Source organism: Lagopus muta, chromosome 3, assembly GCF_023343835.1.
Source record: "Lagopus muta isolate bLagMut1 chromosome 3, bLagMut1 primary, whole genome shotgun sequence".
NCBI classification, from domain to species: domain Eukaryota; kingdom Metazoa; phylum Chordata; class Aves; order Galliformes; family Phasianidae; genus Lagopus; species Lagopus muta.
In genome coordinates this window covers 50,509,690-50,528,768 of record NC_064435.1, presented here as the reverse complement: position 1 = coordinate 50,528,768, position 19,079 = coordinate 50,509,690, and the positions used below count along the sequence as shown (strand labels likewise).

The window sequence follows — 19,079 nt, the reverse complement described above, 5'->3', positions numbered from 1 at the left end:
TATTAGACAAGAATTAATGAGAAGGGAAAAGGAAACACTGAATGCAAAGTTGAAGTTGAGAGCAAAGGAACTAAAACTAATGAAGGCTGGTATAAGGGTTGGCGTATTTTTTTCATTGATGCATTTGATAGTTAACAGCATAATTAGGTGACTATATTTGTAATATTTTCCTTGGTTTATGCTTTGAAATGTATGGTCTGATCTACAGACTTTGAAATAGGAATGTAAGATCCTGTTAAAAAATTAATTTCACTTGACTATTAAAGTGATGCTTTCCCCCCCCCCAGGAGCTGAACTGTATTCATTTAGGTCTGTTAAGAAATTGATCAGAGTGCAGTGGTTTGGCTCCCTAGTGAAGCATACAATTATAATTATATATATTTAAAAAAAAAAAAAAAAAAAAAAAAAAAAAGAGAATGCAGTTCATTTTCTTCAGTGGGGAATATACATCTGACTTAATTCATGTATGGATGCCACAGAGGTGTTTCGTCCTTGAAAAGTCTGTGTGTGAGTAGGATCTCATGTTCAGCAGTGAGGTAGGTCTCTGTGAGAAAGGTGTGGGCATAGCTGTCTTGGCCTAGCTACTAACACAGGAAAACTTCTGCGTTCAGTTGAATCAACGAGTTGAATTTACATCTGTGGAATGATGCAATCTGTTCCTTGTTGACTTACCTGGTGTAAAAATCTAACCTGCTGCATCAGTGCATTTTTACCTTCCCTCACCTTTTCCTGTGATAATTGATCCAAACAAAAAGCCCTGACACATGGGAAACAAAACAAAACCCACAAACCTGAACCCTGAGCTCGGTCTCCTAAGGTCTGGGCAAACAGAAGTTCAAACAGTTGTGTAAACCTTGGGTTGCCAAGTGCTTTCCTTTTTTGCTGCAACAGCTTTATGCAACTGACCTTTTTTTGAGCCTCAGCAGTTTGTTATCCCTTGCCTTAGGCATATCCAAGAGCACTACTTTGTGTCCCCAGACTGCCCTGCTGTCTACTTTGTCTTTCACAGCTCCTAGCTTGCTTTCTTCCTTGCTCCTATTTTTTAAGTTTGAATTTGTAAGATTCTTTAAGAAGTACCATTAATGTACCCTTCTCTTTTTCCAATAATTTCTTTGTCTCATTTTGATTAACGATTTTATATGCTATCGGTAACTGCATAATTAGGGCCTACATCCAAAGATTTATTTATGAGCAATTAAACAGTGTCCATTGATTCTCAGCATAGAAGGTGGGAGAACTGTTTTTGCTGGTAAAGTGATGCTATTAACTCAGTTTATCTCTAAAAATATTACTGTTGTAGAGAACTTTCGTTGTTAGATCTTTTGACATTTGAAATACAACAAAGGCGACATTCAGCACATGGTACCCACTTATATATTCAGAATGTCAAACACAGAAATTAGTCATACAATGTCTCATAACCAGTTTACATAATGCTGTATGAAACTCCTTTTCTCCGTTTGTTGGACTTTTACATTGATGGTATCTGTTTATATTTGCTGATCTTCCATAAGCTTTTCAGATACATTTGGTCAGACTGAATTTGTGGTGTGCTGCAGTGTTGTATTTTCAGAAGTAAAGTGACCTGGGGTAGTTGTTGCAACTAAGCAATTGTAGCTGCGGTTTTTGCAGATGTGTGTTGTATTTGCAGGGTGTTTGTTGCATGTTTGAGTAGTTTAGAGGGCATTTGGAAGCTAAAAATGGTAGTATTTCAAAGTCCCAATTTCAAGTAGCTCTACAGAGCAGGCAGGGACCTCTTTTACATTTCATTGTGGTTTCTGTTAATATGAAGTTGCTTTTTGATGAGCTGGTTAGTAGTTCAGCAAAGTTCAGCAGGTGAACTTTGGTAGTCAGATATAACAACACACATCTGAACATTTAAATGTGCTTAATTCATTCATTTTTAAAAAACTTTTGTGTTAGATGATGTTGTATTAACTTCTTATCTCTGGACTAATTGCACCTATGATTTTAGGCTGTATGTTCAAAAAGCTAAAAGTCAGTTGCCTGATAAAAAAAAATGTAAGGTATATAGAATACTGGTGGTCAGATTAAACCGTGGATATTTAGTGATACATCGTGTTTGGGTATTTAGAGGAAATCACTAAAAATTCATTTAATCCTATTTGTAGATAATCATTTTTGTATAGAAAAAGCTTTCTGGGGTTTGGATAAACTGGGGAAGTGATTTAGTGTGGTTAGTAAACGTATTGTCATGGGAGCCTAGCCTAGAATTCTGTATTTCAGACCAACAACAGACATCATTTTAGTATTAAACTACTGTGATTGTAAGGAGTATTTCTGATGTCTCTGATAGTTGGTGTGGATGACTACAGCTCAGAGTCTGATGTGATTATTATACCTTCAGCCCTGGACTTTGTCTCACAAGATGAAATGTTGACGCCTTTGGGAAGACTGGACAAGTACGCTGCAAGTGAGAACATATTTAACAGGTATGCTTTTTTAACGTTCTGTCTGGCTAACAATATGCAAAGCCATTCATCTCATTCAAATCTGATGGAAGTTAATTTGCACGAAATACAAATAATAACTGTTTTTAAAAAACATACCTAAGAATTCTCCGCTTTCCACTCCTCCTTTAGTTTAATGATGCTGCTTCTACTTACAGAGAGCAAAATAATGTTGGTGACAAAAAATGTTTGCTATTTGAGGCTAATACTGTAGTTATATTTTTCCCTTTTTTATTTCTGTTATGCCACTAACCTAGTTGCTTCACTTTAGCAGCAGAGGTGTTGTAGAATATTTCACAAGCCTGCATACACAAACACTGCCATGGGATCTAGAAGTTCAAAATCAACATTTACTAGCATGTAATCTTAGCTGTAAAGACTTAGAAGATCGTGGAAATGTACAGAATATACTGAGGTTGACATTTTCTGGTGTTTTATTTTAACAGAATTTAATTTGGACCTCCCAAGAACATCTTTATTAAAGCATGCTTGCTTTTACGTTGAATTCTCTAATTTAGTAATGAATGGAACATAAGTTTGTGATCAACCATCCTATAGACTAATCTCTCTATTTTATTGTTCATGACCCCTGTTCTGTAAGGATTTAACCATGTTCTTAACTTCAGTCATGTGAAGTGTACTTAAAATTCCACACTCCATATGTAAACACTTTCCAGTTTGGAATCTTGGTTTGTTTTCCTTCCGATTTAACTGAATTTAACAAATGCGTTACGATTTTTCTTATAGCCTGCGTAAATTTGTATGTATAAATTAGTTCCGAAAAGCCTGATTTTAAAGTTTTCTGTTTTTTGGAAATTGCAAGTTTGTTGTATTTTTCACTGTCAGGCACAAGGGGTGTTTGTTGTTTCAGTTTCTTGGAGAGGAAAGGAAGAGGAGATAACCTTGTAGACCTATAAATTGTCACAATTAAATACCTGTAATAAAAGCCAGTAGAGTGGAGAACAAACTCAGAAACCAAAGTTGTGTCTTCAATTTTAAACAAGAATTGGAGTCTTAATGCTTTACTTGGATATGAGGCATGCATAAGCTTAAGCTTAGGATTTTTAAATCTTTTTGATGATATTGTCCAGCTCTGCGCATCCTCTGCTTGCTTGAGTTTTTCTGCAGGGGAAAATGGGTGGAATAAAGAAATTTTCTCTTTTCTTGTTTTTTGTTTTTGCTGGTATAAGCGTGTTGATTGATGCTTCATAAGGCCTAGGTGCTTCATGTAGTATAAGAAAATATAGATAATTGCATGTTATAGTGATAAGACCAAGTAGCAGTTAAACGTGAATGATTACAGACAGCTTGTGATGATTTAGCATCAGTCTGAGAAAATACTGGAGACATTTTTGCTAGACAGAGGTGAAATGGAGTGCTTCATGGACAAAAGATTGAAGTAAACAGCTTAAATGTAGCTTAATTTATGGCTCATTAAAATGGTATAACCGCATCCAATTACCTGTGCGTAGCTTCAGATTTTGTTATATGATTGAGTTAATAAAACCATGTTTCAGTGGCAAACTTCCATGTGTGTTCAAGCTTCAAGTTGTAAGTGCCCAAGGTTAGTCATTGAGCACAGATAAATTTGGATAAGATTTTTTTTCTTCAATTAAATTGATGAATTCCCTTTTAGTGTTCTTAAAAAGGAAAAATAAGTCTGTCTGTGCCATTTTAAGTATTCTTTCCTTTTTCATTTGGTTTTATTGTCATTTTGTCTGATTAGTCATCTGCATATGTATCACATTTGCAGCATGTGATGCTACTGAATGAATAATTGAAATTGTTTTTGCTGACTACTGCAAAAGCCTCATCTCCTTTGAGTCAGTTCCTGAGCACTTGCGATTTCTTAGTTGTTGTCTGAGGGTCAAAGTGGTTGCTTTAAGATGGAAATTGATCTGTTTGGATCCTAAGACGTATTAGTAGATAAAACCTAAATTTGCAAAGAGAAGTTGCCTCTTTATTTAAGTATAATGTATAGCTTCTGACAAGATGACCTGAGAAAAGAGAGTAAGATGGGGAATTCTCTTCCAGCTTTCTCAACAGTGGAAGTGGATGCTGTAATGATTTTTGGCACGTTGTGATCTACATCCCCACTGTTTATAAGGATTTTCCTATGCTTTATTGTCATTAAGTTGCTTCTCAAGGAAGTCTCAGAAGTGTGCAGCAGTCACCAGTCAATCTGCTTGAGTGGCAAGATGGTACCTGACCAGATCCTTTTTGTTTCATCAGCCTAGTCTCAATTTAAAGAATTACTGTTGCTCTTTTTCTTCAAACCAAAGCAGCAGAATTTTGTCAGTATTATCAGTCCTGGCTATTGACGTAGACACTGTTAAGTCATCTTCTTAGCTTGCTGCTTTCTGTTCTGAAGTACTTCATTGTTTTTCCCTTAGAGAATATTACATAAGAAGTTGCAAAAGAGTTCTGTTGTGTGCTTGTGTTGGGGTCCTAGCAGAGTTTATCTGCTGGCTGGAATTCCAGCTGTGAGAAGGAATGAAGGAGCAGAGGAGCAGGATATGTGATAGATTTGAATAACAGATTATTTGCAGCACAGATAAAAACTAAATGGAAGCAAACTAAAATGGAAATTCTATTGGAACAGTACTGCTTGTGACAGAATGTGGAAGTCTGGAAATGCTCTGCCTCATCTCTGCAGACATCTTCTGTGACTCATCTAAATCCCAGAAGTGGTGATAGTGTCTTTAGGATGTTTCAGGATGCTTTCAGGTTATATAATATGGTCTGTAGAAGGCAGCCTTCTTGCTTTCTAGACTCCAGGTGGTAGAGAGATTGGCATCAGAAAGATTTTGTTTTTTGTATTTGATAAGGCAGTTAATTATTTAAGTGGGATTATTTTATTCCTGACTCCATTTTGATTTTATATTCTTGTGATTCTGCAATAAATCTAGAAAATTTAGAAAATATGCTCTGTTATGGAATGAGGCTTTTTTGGAGCCGAGGGGTCAATTTATTTCCAAGGAATTAAGCATAATTGTTAAATGTTACAGATCAATATCTCAAATTCATGTTGTAAGCCTTTCCAATTCTCTTTTGAAGAGCCAAGAACATAATTTCATCATGTATTTTAAAAATTAGAATTGGCATGCAGGAAGTATCCCCACTGAGACAGGAAGCTGTTTTCATCTCTTGGTGCTGTTCTACATATCATAAGTCTTTGAAAGAGAGAGCCTTCTCTAAGCTTCAGACAGATCTCCCTTGTAAACCTGGTCTGATAGTCGTAAGAGAAGGGGGGGTGGTTTCAAACAAAAAGAGGGGAGATCTAGCTTGGATGTTAGGCAGGTGTTCTTTTCTCAGAGTGGTGAGGCGGTGGCACAGCTGCCCATGTAAGCCGTGGTGCCCCATCCCTGGAGGCACTCAAGGCCAGGTTGGATGGGGCCCTGGGCAGCTGAGCTGCTGGGGGGCAGCCCTGCCCATGACACAGGGTGGGACTGGGTGGGCTTTAAGGTTCCTTCCAGTACAAGCCATTCTATGATTCGGTTACCTTGCCTTACTCTCATTCAAATCAGATTATAGTCAAGAAGCTGATTCAGGACTTGGTTATCTACATCTGCCCTATCTTTTTTTCTTACCCACTTCCTCTCTTTTCTGTGCAGCCTAGCCCAGTGTAAACTTTCTCTTTTCTGTTTTTTTTGGTGAGTACTGACAATAAGGAAATGACAAACTTGCCAAAGATTTGCAGGTGAAATTGTAATGCCATTCATCTTGACAAGGATGTGTCTCAAAGAGCTTGTCGTTGTAGGATGTGTTAGATTATTTCATCTAATTTTTGACTTCTTGCTTCCTTGGTCTTCCCATGTGTCACAATAAAATTTAGTAAAAAAGAAACAAACCCCAAAACACAGAGTTGCAGATACATACATACCGAAGAAAAATTCCTCAAGTTTAACTTAGCTTAAAGTGTGCAATAAAATCCTGTATACCTGACAATCAAGCGTCAGAGTTTTCTCAAAGCACTAAGAAAAGAATTAATTCAACTGTGCTCCTGAGATTTATAACAACAAATGTACGTCTATCCTTGCTTTTTAAGAAAAGTACAAAAATGATGATTTTTAAATTAGGAGCTGATTCAGAATAGCTTTTGAGATTGCTATTTCAATAATCAGTAGTAGAAATACTACTGATACTCATGTATATATGACAAGACCTCCAATCTTGAGGACTTTAGAACTTGTCTGAAAATGGGCAAAGAAAGTTTATTTTTTAAGGCTATGCTTACTAGCTAAATGCACCTATTATGGAGATGAACTCTTGTCATTTAAATTCTGTAGTAGAAATGTATTGAAGGGCTAATAACTATGGTTGATATACAGTAATTACACCTCTTACAACTCCCACTATGGATTCCAAATAAGGTCAGTGTATGAAAGGGAACTGAATGAGGCGTGCAGAAGTATTTATAGCTACTCTTGGAATATATCATTGTATATTCCAATTATGTCCTTGTGCACAGTCTTGAAAATATCTGTGTCCTGCGCATGGATATAAAGGCAGAGTGTAATCTATCCCCATTTTCTTCTTTTGCTAATCACAGTGAAATAGTGTCTACAAATATTCTAATTGTAAGTCCATCAGTTTTTCAAGTGTCGTGAGAGCTCTTCACACATGTGGTGATAAAAAAAAAATGAAGTTGAACTTTGCTGATTGTCTTCCACTTTTGCACATAAAAGCTAAAGCACTTGTACTTTGTGCCTTTGGTCTCTGCCCTTTCTTTGGCCAGTAACCTATTTAAAGAACAAATAGACACACTGCTGTCTAGGAGACAGTCATACAATGAAGAAATGTATATAAATATTGAATAAAAAATTTTGAGAGTTTACAGATGTAGTGTTGACGATCTGAAGCTTCACTTGGCAGGACAGCTATTAAAGTCTCTGCACCTGGAGTAATCAGGTACTACAAGTGGAAAGATGCAATTCTATTAATTTTTGCGGTAAAGAAAATTTGGCTGGCACTGAGAACTTGAAAGGGTTCTTGGTGGATCTTGGTATCTCATTAGAGGTAATCACTGCCCAAACCCTAGCAGGAGGGAAATGGCACAAAATTATTATTGCTAGTCCTGTAGGTCATGTACTGATAACCAGGGATTTAACACGAGCAGAATGCCATTGAGACCCCTTATCTTGCTATCACTGATGTTGGTGGAGTCATTTGTGTCATACTTGAAGGAGTCTGATTCCCTGTTAGATTTCAGTCTATGGAGAGTTGTCATTATCCCTAAAGAAAACCTCTTCCTCCTTTCCTTGTCACAAAAGGTATCTCCTTGCTTTTGTTGAAGATGAAATGTGTTCACTCATTTTTTGCGTTTGCATCAGTATCTAGACCAGACAAATTATCCTTCAGAGACATCTGTTCCAGTTTCACAAGTGCTCACTTGCTATTCACCTGGCAGTTGCTGGGCAGGTACCACTAGACCTATGTTATGTTACTATGCATTGATAATTCTTTGCAGTTGTCTGCTGTGTGCTTTTTGTAGCTAGACTACCGGTGTTTGCACAAGGAGGAAATCAGACTGCTAGGGCACCAGGGACCCTTCCTTACTCTCTGCTCTCCAGCAAACAGAGCATGTTGAAGTGCTTGCAGGGCACCAGTCATTCCTCATTAGTTGCCTACATGCTGGCTCTTGGCCTGTGACAAATGTGAAGTAGGTTTAGCTCTATGTCCTGTTGTTTGTGCTTTGGAAGCACATGAATAATTTTGACAGATTGTCAGGGTAGTGGCAGAACTAAATCAAAACCTATGATATTTAAGGGGACGTGAGTGGATACCATATTCCGGAACACTGGACAGATGGAGTTGAAGATTACCCTGTTATTATTGGCTGCCAACCAAATTGCATTTTGTAGAAGTGAGCCTAGCTTGCCCTTTTGCCTTTTGTCCTGATGCTTTTCTCCAGAATCTACTAAAACCAAAAATGAATGCATCGATTCTTTTATAAACTCCAGTGAGAATGTACCACCTGGGTGCAGGTGGGGGTTATCTTCTACCTTCAGTCCATGGAAAAAGTTGAATGTCATTTAGTGTGGATTTAATAAGCAAGTCATATCTGTTTCAAGCTAGGATTTGTGTTTTCATCTATTTAGAAACTTTGTGACTCTCACTTTACAGGGTGGCTACTTCTGCATAACCATCTGTCCAACTCACAGGAGCTAGCACTGCTTACAGCCACCACAGTTCAGAATACTGCTAACAAAGCTCTATGAGGTGATGAGTCTTCACAGATCTCCCAGTATGCTAGAAACCATTCCATAGTTCCCAGGAGCCAGGTGTGATATAACACTGTTTATTGTGGTTCATTACTTGCTGAGACTGTTTTTGTATTTCTGAGTCCTTGCTGAGAGATAGAATATTCTCTAAGTGCAAATGCAAGTTAAAGATCCAGGGTCTGTTGTTGCACCAGATAGATTGGATGTTGTCTTAAATAGATTAAAAATATGTAAGAAAGCTGTATCTGGAATAGAGGAGGTGCTTTAGGTGATTAGCTCTTTATAGCTCTTCTGGATCACTAGGGTAGAAGGTTATTGACAATGCACTTGATTGGATTGTTGTTGCATCTGTATCAGTAGGCACAAATTTCCAACACATCGGATCACTTGTCATGTCTCTTGCTTTCTGAGATAACATTTAATCTGTGGGAGAGAGATGCATCCAGGCAGGCTGATGTGTGAAATCTACTTCATATGTTCCTCTTCTCTTTTCAGAGCTGTCCAGCCCTTTAAAAGACCAAGTCAACTCTGCTTCTAGGTTAGTGTGTCACATAGTGTTTCCCTCTGTTAGGATTCTGACAGCTCAACTTCCAACTGAAAATCAAGATCTCTGCGTAGAGACGTGGCACTTCTACCAAGTTGAAAGTTGAAAAGAGTGAGGAAAAGTAAACTTCTTAAAGGAGTATTTTTGCAATTGGTTTTATTTTTTCTTTGAGAGAATTTTGTTCATCTGCTGATGAAACAGTTTTAATTTAAAATAGTTTTGTGAGTGACTGATGTGAAGCATTTAAATTTGGGAAAACGTAAATGTTTATTTAACTTCAGGAATCCGTGAATGCCTCCTGCTTTTCTTCAATTGCATAGAACAAAAGCTCTCAGGTTTTCCCTGTACATTAGGAGTGTAACCATCTGTGGCAACTGCTCACATTCACCATTTGCTGCGATCAAATCTATGCTTCTGCTCCTGTTTTACAGCACTGCTGTTTTTCAACAGTGCTTATATCTAGGCTGTATCCTAACAGTGTTTCTGTTTGTCCATTCTGGAACTTTTTGGCACTTGACCCTTTCTTCTGTAGCATTTTAATGAACAGCTCAAGGGCAATACAAGAGCTAGCAGCATGTTGGGCAGTGTTACTTGGCCCATTTCATTGTTGGAATAATCCTGCTTGCTCTCTGATGTTCAACCCACAGGGCCACACAGAGTGAAATCCAGCTAGAGACAGCCATATGTCATTGCAGGTTGTTGCTGAGAAAAAAGGTTACTTGCTGTGCTGTCAGCTATACTGTTTAAAAACTCAGGGTTTAGGGCTCTCTAGGTAGCTGAAGGGTATGACTTTGTAAGCTAGACTGCAGCAGACCCCTTACAGAATGAACACTCAAATTTGGCTGCATCACTTGGAAGAAAAGCCTTAGAAAAATTTCTTGTGAATTAGAAGTGGTGATTCAGATTGGTTTTGTGTTTCCTTTGTGACTTCTCTTTTATCCCAAGTGCATGTGTCCCAGGCATTTGCTTGTGTTCTTTTTATCATCACAGAATATACCCACTGCTCTACATTGAATATGAATCAAGTTTACCCTTTAAAGGCCATCACTGGTTTGGAAATCTTCATCTTAAGAGTTCACATTGTGTTTATGAAGATAAATTCATAATTGTGTTTAAAACTTCTAAGAATATCTACCTGTGTTGTCTCGCTTTTTAAGAAACAAGTGAGGGAATTCAGAGGTGAGGATGGAAGGTTGATGCTGTCTTAAGATCTGGTTTGCTCGTTTGTCAGATGTTTACCATTTTTTAAATTTGTGACTGGTTTCTTTTATCCTTGTAAGCTCTGGGGATGTATATATGTGTATATAAATGCTACAGTTGAAGTTAATAGTTCTTAAAGATTATGGTGAATATTGGAATAAAGAATTCCCAGAGCAGTGCTAACTGAATTTACTGAGTTGAAAGTAAATCTTTGTGAAATTTTACTGTTTGGTGTAAGAAACCTGTATGATTTGGCTATGTTTCTGGATACAAATAATGCTATTTTTTAAAATCTTTCCTGTAAACTAGGCAAATGGTGGCACGAAGTTTACTGGACACTTTGAAGGAAGTCAGTGATGATGAGAGAGATTGTATTGCTGTGTTGGAGAGAATCAGCAGATTAGCTGATGATTCAGGTAGGTAGCATTAAACATGTTACTGGCTTAATGAAGAAATATCAGAATTGTTGAAGTTGGACCAATGTCTCCTCTGTCTTCTTCAGTATTCAGACTAGGTTTCTGCAGAATGTAATAAAATGCTGTGAAGTTCCATTTCTCTGAATCATCCCCACAAAGACAACTTTTTTCCTTGCTCTTCAACAGAATTGAACTTCTTCAATGTGTGGAACTACCACTTCCCATTGGTATATTTTAAAATAATTTTTATGTACTGTAGCTACTCAGCAAATCTACACGTTAATCTTAGATTTGTAGATAAAGATGAAATTTATTGCTTTGAAAAGAATCTTGCAAAGCATCCGTGCAAAACTCCTACTAGTTCTGACAAAACTTGAATGCTGAAGTTATTCTTTTGCTTCCTTTTGGGAAATTTAGTAGTGAAGACAAGCGAGGCAGCAGGAGCAGGGAGATGGCTGTTGCCCCCTGTACTCAGCTCTGGTGAGGCTGTACTTTGAGTTCTGTGTTTGGTTTTGGGTCCCTCACTGCAAGAAAGACATTGAGGCCCTGGAGCATGTCCAGAGAAAGACAAAGAAGATATGAAGGGTCTGGAGCACAAGTCTCATGAGAGCAGCTGAGGGAACTGGGATTGATCAGTCAGGAGGAGAGGAGGCTCAGGGAAGACCCGATGGCTCTCTACAAACTGCCTGGTGAGGTGGGAGTTGGCCTCTTCTCCCATGTAACTAGCCATAGGAAGAGAGGGAATGGCCCAAGTTGTGCCAGGGGAGGTTCAGATTGAAGGATATTAGGAAAAATTTCTTTTCTGGAAGAGTAGTGAGGCATTGGAAGAGGCTGCCCCAGAAGTGATGGAGTCACAGTTCCTGGAAGTATTAAAGAAACATGTAGATGTTGTACTGAGGGATTAGTGGGCAGCGTTGGTGGTAGGTGGCCAGTTAGACTGGATGATCTTAGTGGATTCTATAATTCTATGAATTGATAGACAAGATGTAGGTATAAATAATGAATACAAAGACTCTAGGGATGTGCTTTTGCTGATATGGTTGCTCTGGGTGTTTGGAATAAGAGGCAGAAGTAGGAAAATAATGAAAGAGAAATTTGAAAGAAAGGAAGAATGCTTTGAAGAGGGAAACTGAGGGGAAAAATTATGTGGACAGTGCTGCAACAAAATTCCAAGTTGAAGATTCTCTAGAAAAAGTTAAAAGACTTGAATTTAACTTAACGCAGTGCTGATACAATTCAAGAAAGAAAAAAGGCTTTAACAGCAAAACATCAGAGAAGATCTGAAGTTTGTTCATTCATTGCTGTGTGAATGATATGGAGGGTTTAAAAAAAAAAACCTTGTATTAAATCTTGTATGAGGAGAAAATTTGCTTCTTCTGTGTAAGATCTGTTAGTTCTGCCTTCCAGAGCTGCAGAACATAGTGCTCCAAGGGTAAAAAAAAAAAAAATAAATCCTGTAAGATCCTACCTCCTTCATTTAAAATGCACATTTTTGTTTTTGTGAGCTAACATCCTTGTTCAGCCAGGAACGTAAGCATTATATAAGTGTATTGAGTACTTCCCCAAGGATTCTTAAGGAGGAAAAATAAGTTACTGTTCATTTGGAATTGAATGCCTTCAGTAAGGAATAGTGGCATGCAACTGTTTCTACAGCACTTCCCTAGCTAAGCTCTGCTTCTGAAATCCATATATATACAGTGCTTGTTTGTGCGGTGGTCCTAACAGCTCTGAGCACCAGGAACTTGCTGAAGTTTCATTTTGACTTTGGAAAATAGAACAGATCTGTATAGGGGAAAATGACCTTGTGGAGTGATTTTGTAGCCATGGACTTTCCATTGGTGACCAACTAAGTGTGTCAAACTGAAGTTTGTTTAGCTAGAGATGGAATGAAAGCCAAGAGCTGAGCTCAAATCAATTTGTTTCCTTTGATGGGGGTGGAGTACATTTTTAGTCAGGGTTGATATTTTCTCAGCATCTGTAAAAGCAGCATTTCAGGCTTTTCCTGCATTGTAGAGATTGTCTTAGATCTGCCAAACTAGTAGCGCTGGATTCTGCAGCTGCTGCACAAATTAAATTTCTGCAGACTTAACTTCATGCCTCGAGCAGTTGCTGCATTGGACTCAGTCTGTTTCTGTAAGACAGGTAATTAGAATATCCTTATGTCTTAACCCATACCAAAATTAATTTAGGGAGCGCAGTCTATTTCGTATTTTTATAAATCATGTTCTTCCACAATTATTTAAATGGTAGTGTAGGTTTATTTTGTTAAGGTTGCTGTGACTAGAATTGTTTTTCAGTTTTCTCTTGTCTGATGCTTTTTTCAATTTATTTTTTTTTTGCAACTTGCACTGCAAAGTATATAATAACTGAATTGTTTTCTAACTCTTTGGGGGGTGTTTTCTTGTTCAATCAAGTTGCAGAAAGTGAGACACTTTTTTTTTTTTTTATGGTAGTTGATATATTGAGGTTGGAATTGAGAAATGCACCTGAGATACACAATATCTGTGTAGTCTTTGCAATGCTGGTGTTATCTAAAATAGAGGAACCATGGTGAATTTGAAACAGCAGCCATCGTAAAGAAGCCTAAGTAGTCTTTTGCCCTGCTAATACTTAATGTATATAATCGATGAAACTTATCATGGAATCACAGTATCATAGAATGGCCTGGGTTGAAAAGGACCACAATGATCATCTAGTTTCAACCCCCTGCTATGTGCAGGGTCGCCAACCAGCAGACCAGGCTGCCCAGAGCCACATCCAGCCTGGCCTTGAATGCCTTCAGCGATGGGGCATCCACAACCTCCTTGGGCAACCTGTTCCAGTGCATCACCACCCTCTGTATGAAAAACTTCCTCCTAATATCTAACCTAAATCTTCACTGTCTCAGTTTAAAACCAATCTCCCATGTCCTGTCTCTATCCACCAACAGCCGTTCCTCCTCCTGTTTATGTACTCCCTTCAAGTACTGGAAGACCACAACAAGATCTCCCTGGAGACTTATGAAGTCTTGTAGCTGGAAGATGTTTTACAGACATGGTTTCTACCCAAATTCAATATGCTGGTGTTGTTGTTGTTGTTGTTGTTTTTTGAATGAGTTGGGACTGCAATAAGGCAGCTATTTTGTTTTCTGTTTGCAGGCAAGAGAATTTCAACACAATAATTGCTTTTATTCTTGCACTGCGGCAACACTCAAAGAATCTAAATGACATCTTTGTTGTGCTAAATGCTGCATTGGTGTGACATAAAAATTAATCTTCACTGGAAATAGAACAGGATCCAAATAAATGATTTCAAGAGGGAGGGCACAGGAAGAAACTGTATGCATTGGTATGATTGACATGGATCTTGACACACCAATTGGCTACAGCTCTTGACATACCGGTAGGCTAGCCATGACCCAGATCTTTGAGGTATTATAACAATGGCACACATCAGCTCTACAACAATTAAAAAAAAGAAAAAAAAAACCAAACAAAATTGTTGACATAATTCTCAAAGAATGGTAAGAAATCACTTGGACTCTTCAAGTGGTCCTGCTTTAGAAAAGTTTCTGTGCATGTGCCAGCTTAAAAAAATTGAGTATTGCTTCTAGAATACTAAGCAGTGTTTCAACGTTGTTATGTCAGCAGTCAGTTTGTGGGTTGTGGGTGAACAATGAGTCTCACGAAGTGCGGTTTGTGAAGAAGAGTTTGATGTAATTACATGTACAAATTGTACAACGCGGATCTCTTCCTGGCAGGGCATTTTGGGTGCTTTCTAATGAAGTGGTTCCAGGTTGTATTCAACCTTGCAGCTTTTAGATCACTAATATATTTCTAGTGAAAAAACAGTTCAGGCGGTACTGAAAATGAGATGCTCTCAAAACAATGCTGCCAACTTTGAATGGGAATTGCTGCACCCTGCTGTAAATGGCCTCAGAGAATAGCTGCTTCAGTGGTAGTTGGGGAGCAGTATACCTCTTCTGTTATTTACCCACTTATTTGCCTCACGAGCTTTTTCTTCAAATCTCACTTGCTTGAAAGTCTTGCTTGCTTTGGTTTTTGTTTCCATTTCTGTAGACAGGAATTCCTGCTCAAACTGTGATTTTTGTTGTGTTTTTTATTTTTAATTTTTATTTTAAACCCTTACAAACTCTGGAATTCTCTGTGATCTTTGGTAGTGAGGTCCTTAGGATAGTTACGGCTGAGGTAACAATTTGATACCTTGTATTGCTTTCAAATCTACTATTTAAATGCTTTGCGATTTCTGTCTTTCTTGAGGGATGCTATGTATGCCACTTAAATGTTTTTCTGGTGGCTTTGAACTCATAGATGTTTGGTGCATGACAAATATTTATTTATCCCTCAGTAACCATTGTTAGTGTTAAAATGCTTGTGTCTATGTTAAAACAGCTAGATCTTCATTCTCAAATATGGACTGGTGACAGGCTTGCACGAGCTCAAACAAGGCCCTTCTGTCTATCTCTATCACTTGTATAAATTTGTATTCAAACTTTTTTTTTTAACGTAGTCAGTTTTGAATGCAGATTGTAAAGCAAACTCATTTTTAAAAATAATTATTAGACTAATTGGTCATTAAGTTCCGAAGCTGTGTAATCAGCCTCAGTGAGATGGCCTGGCAACCTTAATTACTTAATAGCATGTTTAACCTGTATAAAGCACCATTCCAATCAAATTGCAGTTATTAGACTGTGAGGTGCCAACAAGGCCTGTCCAACAGCATGTATTTCAGCTTTCTGTTTAACAAAGTCTTCATATTTAAGAGAGATTTCTGATAGGGCTAATATTTCCTTTGCCCAGCTGTCAGTAGCTCCATCTCTCTTCTCCTTCATTCCCCAGTTTTCATTTCAGCAGTCTTTCATACCTTTTCCCCCACCTTCTCCTACACAGTTTTTTCCTTTGTTTGTGCAATCCTCTTTTGTCTCTCCATGCTTCTATTAATTGCTAATGGCGACTTTCCGTTCTCTCATTAGTTGTTCTGTACTTCACTCCCGACCTGCTGATCAGTAACAAAGTCTATTTCTGCTTAATACAAAGAAAGAGCTTGGCTAGTGAAGCAGTGTGCGAATCAGACACATCAGTCTTTCTGATGGATCCCTAAGCTAAAAGGTTGGGTTTTGGTTACACAATATATTTTGACTTGTCTAGATTCTCTTTGGCCTTCAAAAAAGGAGAGGAAGTTGGAGGAACAGATAAAACAAGAGTGAGAGTCATCAAAAGGGAAAAATTTAGTTAACATCAGAAAGAATAGAAAGCAGGAGGGAAAATCATATTTTGTAAGGAAGGGAATAAAGTTTGAATTGATAAACTGCAAACTTTGTTTAAATTCAGCTTTGACTATGTAGATGACTTTGACTGCGTAGTTTGAAAATAGACAAGTGTGCAAATGCAGACCTATGGCATTATGTTGACAGATTGTCATCTTCTGTATGCTGTGGACCTTACACTCAGGCTGAAAAGGTAAGTGAGCATTTTTCAGGATAGGCAGGAAAGTGTTTTTCACATTGCTTGTTTCTGCGTAGTACACGCAAAGCAATATTTTCAGTTGTCTTTAATTGCTTTTTTTTTTTTTTTTTAAGATTGAACATGTAAATGCAAAGCTGGACATTTTTGTCACAACTCTCAATGAAAATAAATATTAATTTTGAGCTATACTTAAAAACATTCATGAAAATTGCCAGTTGAAGCAGCGCTGACATCACCAGTAGTTGTTCCTCATGCACATTTTTTAACCACACGAAAACCTCACAGCCCCTCACAAACGTAGAGGAGATTGATTGCTGCTTGTATTTCAGAATGGTCAGTTTGGGATAATGAAAGTTTTGCAGAATTTCTTCCAAACACTATATGTGTCGCAGAATAAGCTGTTGTGAAATGAATCTTGCTGCAAGTTGATTCTGGAATAATGACTTCATTTACAAATAACTGTTCTGGAACAATTAGCTGGTATTATACTATGAAGGTCTGCAGTAATCCTCCTTTAATTTCCAGTGTACAGATAACCTTCTGCTTTCAGGAGGCAGTATTACTTTGCCAAGTAGAAAAAGTACTGTTTCAAACAAATGGTATGACTTTCCAGAGTGCTTAAAATACTGACTTTTAATCTGGACATGAAGTGAAATTCCATCCAGATTTTGCTTGTATTTTGTGAATGCACTTGTCCATGCTGTGTTGAGCTTATGCTTTAAGAAACTGCATTGTAATAATTTTAACTGATCCTTACTTCCACAGTCCCTTTGCTGTGCTGATGATCAAGCCATAAATTTCCTTTAAACTACAGAAGATTTAAGATGGTAGACACTGTTACATGTTGAATCTTGCTGGAATCTTTGTAGGAGCTGCCACTCAGCCTTTATCGGAGCAAAAGATGAAGCTGAGAAATGAATTAAGGGAATGAGAAAGTGCTGGATGTTTAGTGGGAGTTTTTGGCATTGCCTTATGTTTCCTAAAGACCAAACAACAAAAATTGCATTATTGTAACCCCATCAGACTGCAAGATTAGACTCTGATCAGTACAAATTCAAACATATGCTTCAACATTTGGAAGACTTAAGCTGTAAATTGGGTAGGCTAAAGATCAGATTTTGCATAGCAGCACTAATTCCCTGGAACAGCACAAAAGGCTTTTTTGATAATGAATTGTGGTGTTGCATTACAGAGATGCACCCAGTGCTGGTTTGTTTATTGGTTTTAATTGAACTTACTAAGATTGTGGAGCCATGTGCATAGAAGTTAAGAAAGGTAAGAACTAAGGTGCCTCCGTGGTTCTAATTCATGAATTTTTCAAATCTTTAATTGCATCATCCCATCTGTCTGTGTTCCCTGCAAACCCAGAGCTTGCTCAGTAGCTCAGGAAGAAGAGGGCTCACTTGACATGAGCTCTTCAGTATCGTCACACAGCAGGGCCACTGTCTTAAGTGATGATTAATAGATGAATCCTGTTCTGAAGAAAAAAAAAAAAAAAAAAAGGCACTATTGCTGTCTCACTGCTTCATAAAAAAATTTAAGGATTCATTTTCACAGAAAACCCAATCAATTTGGGATGTGTTGCCATCGCTTTATCAGTGTTTGAGCAAACTATAGAGGTATCAAGATCAATAAAGTCTGCCCACTTTGAGTGCCTGGTGTCTAAAGCATTGTAAGCTTGATATGCTTTAAACAGAGCTCTTGGGTTTGATTACAGCTTTTTTTTCAGCTGTGAAGCCAGAATTAGGACTCCAATCAAATGAGTAGCGTAGAATTACTCAGTGAAGAGTTTGGCTTAAGCATTTTACACATCTTCACACAAGACAAATCAAGTTCGTTGGCAGTATTTTGCTTCTTTCACTCTGTTCTCTTAGTAGTATCACAGTAAGGAGTCCATGGACTCTCTTTGGCTATTTACTTGCTTCCATCATCAGAAAGTTCTGCTGTTCTACATAACTGTGTGATTGTAGAGGGAAACTAATCTAATTGCCAGTTCTTACTGTTTAATCAAGTTGCTGTGGTGGGGCAAGAGCTGTGTCAGCCAGATCTGTTTTTTGATAGGGTTTGTTGCCTGGCTGCAGGAGCAATTACATTGGCATAATGGAAAGGCAAGTTTTGGACTTGGGAGGGTGGGAACTGCCTGAAGCAAATTCGAATGCAGCTCAAAAAGCAATCCTGCTAAGCGTGAAGCCTCAGCTGAATTTCTTTTCCTCTTTCCTACTACCCTCCACAACTTCTCCTGCTACCTCCCACATCTCCAGCAAGCGTCATCTCTTTGCTGCAGGGAATGAGGCAAGGGACCCAAGATGTGGGAAGGAGATCCTAGAAACAAATGTCTTGACACAAGCCTCTTGTATCTCAAATCATGTCCTGGACATGTTTTGAAGTAGCAGTCTTGCAGGGAAGGTGGGAGGAAGTTCTTCAAGTCCTGGCATGGAATTATAGAATCACAAGGTTGGAAACTACCTGCAAGGTCATCTTGTCCAACCATCTTCCCACTATCACTGCTACCACAAGCACTAAACCATTATCTTGTAGCTCCTCATCCAGACGCCTCTTGAACGGCGACTCCACCACCTCCCTGGGCAGCCATTCCAGTGCCTGACCACTCTCTGAAACAAAAAGTTCTTCCTTATGTCTAACCTAAACCTCCTCTGGTACAACTTGCGGCATTTCCTTGTGTCCACTTTGTTGTTTGGGAGAAGAGGCCAAACCCCTCCTCATTATAACCTCCCTTCAGGAAGTTGTAGAGTGCAATG

The 19,079-nt window shown here is 38.2% G+C and overlaps 1 protein-coding gene across 8 annotated transcripts in view; it reads left to right on the top strand.

Moving 5' to 3' along the window:
• The window catches only part of PPP4R1 (protein phosphatase 4 regulatory subunit 1), a 59,684-nt gene that overhangs the window by 12,369 nt on the left and 28,236 nt on the right, over positions 1-19,079 (top strand). For 4 of the 8 annotated variants that reach the window (XM_048938572.1, XM_048938574.1, XM_048938573.1 and 1 more), the window contains 2 exons: positions 2,318-2,453; positions 10,749-10,855. In XM_048938572.1, coding sequence (XP_048794529.1) covers positions 2,318-2,453; positions 10,749-10,855 — 243 coding nt within the window. Of the gene's footprint in view, positions 1-2,317; positions 2,454-10,748; positions 10,856-19,079 lie in introns of those variants that run through there. The other 4 variants (XM_048938575.1, XM_048938576.1, XM_048938578.1 and 1 more) reach the window with 2 other exon arrangements.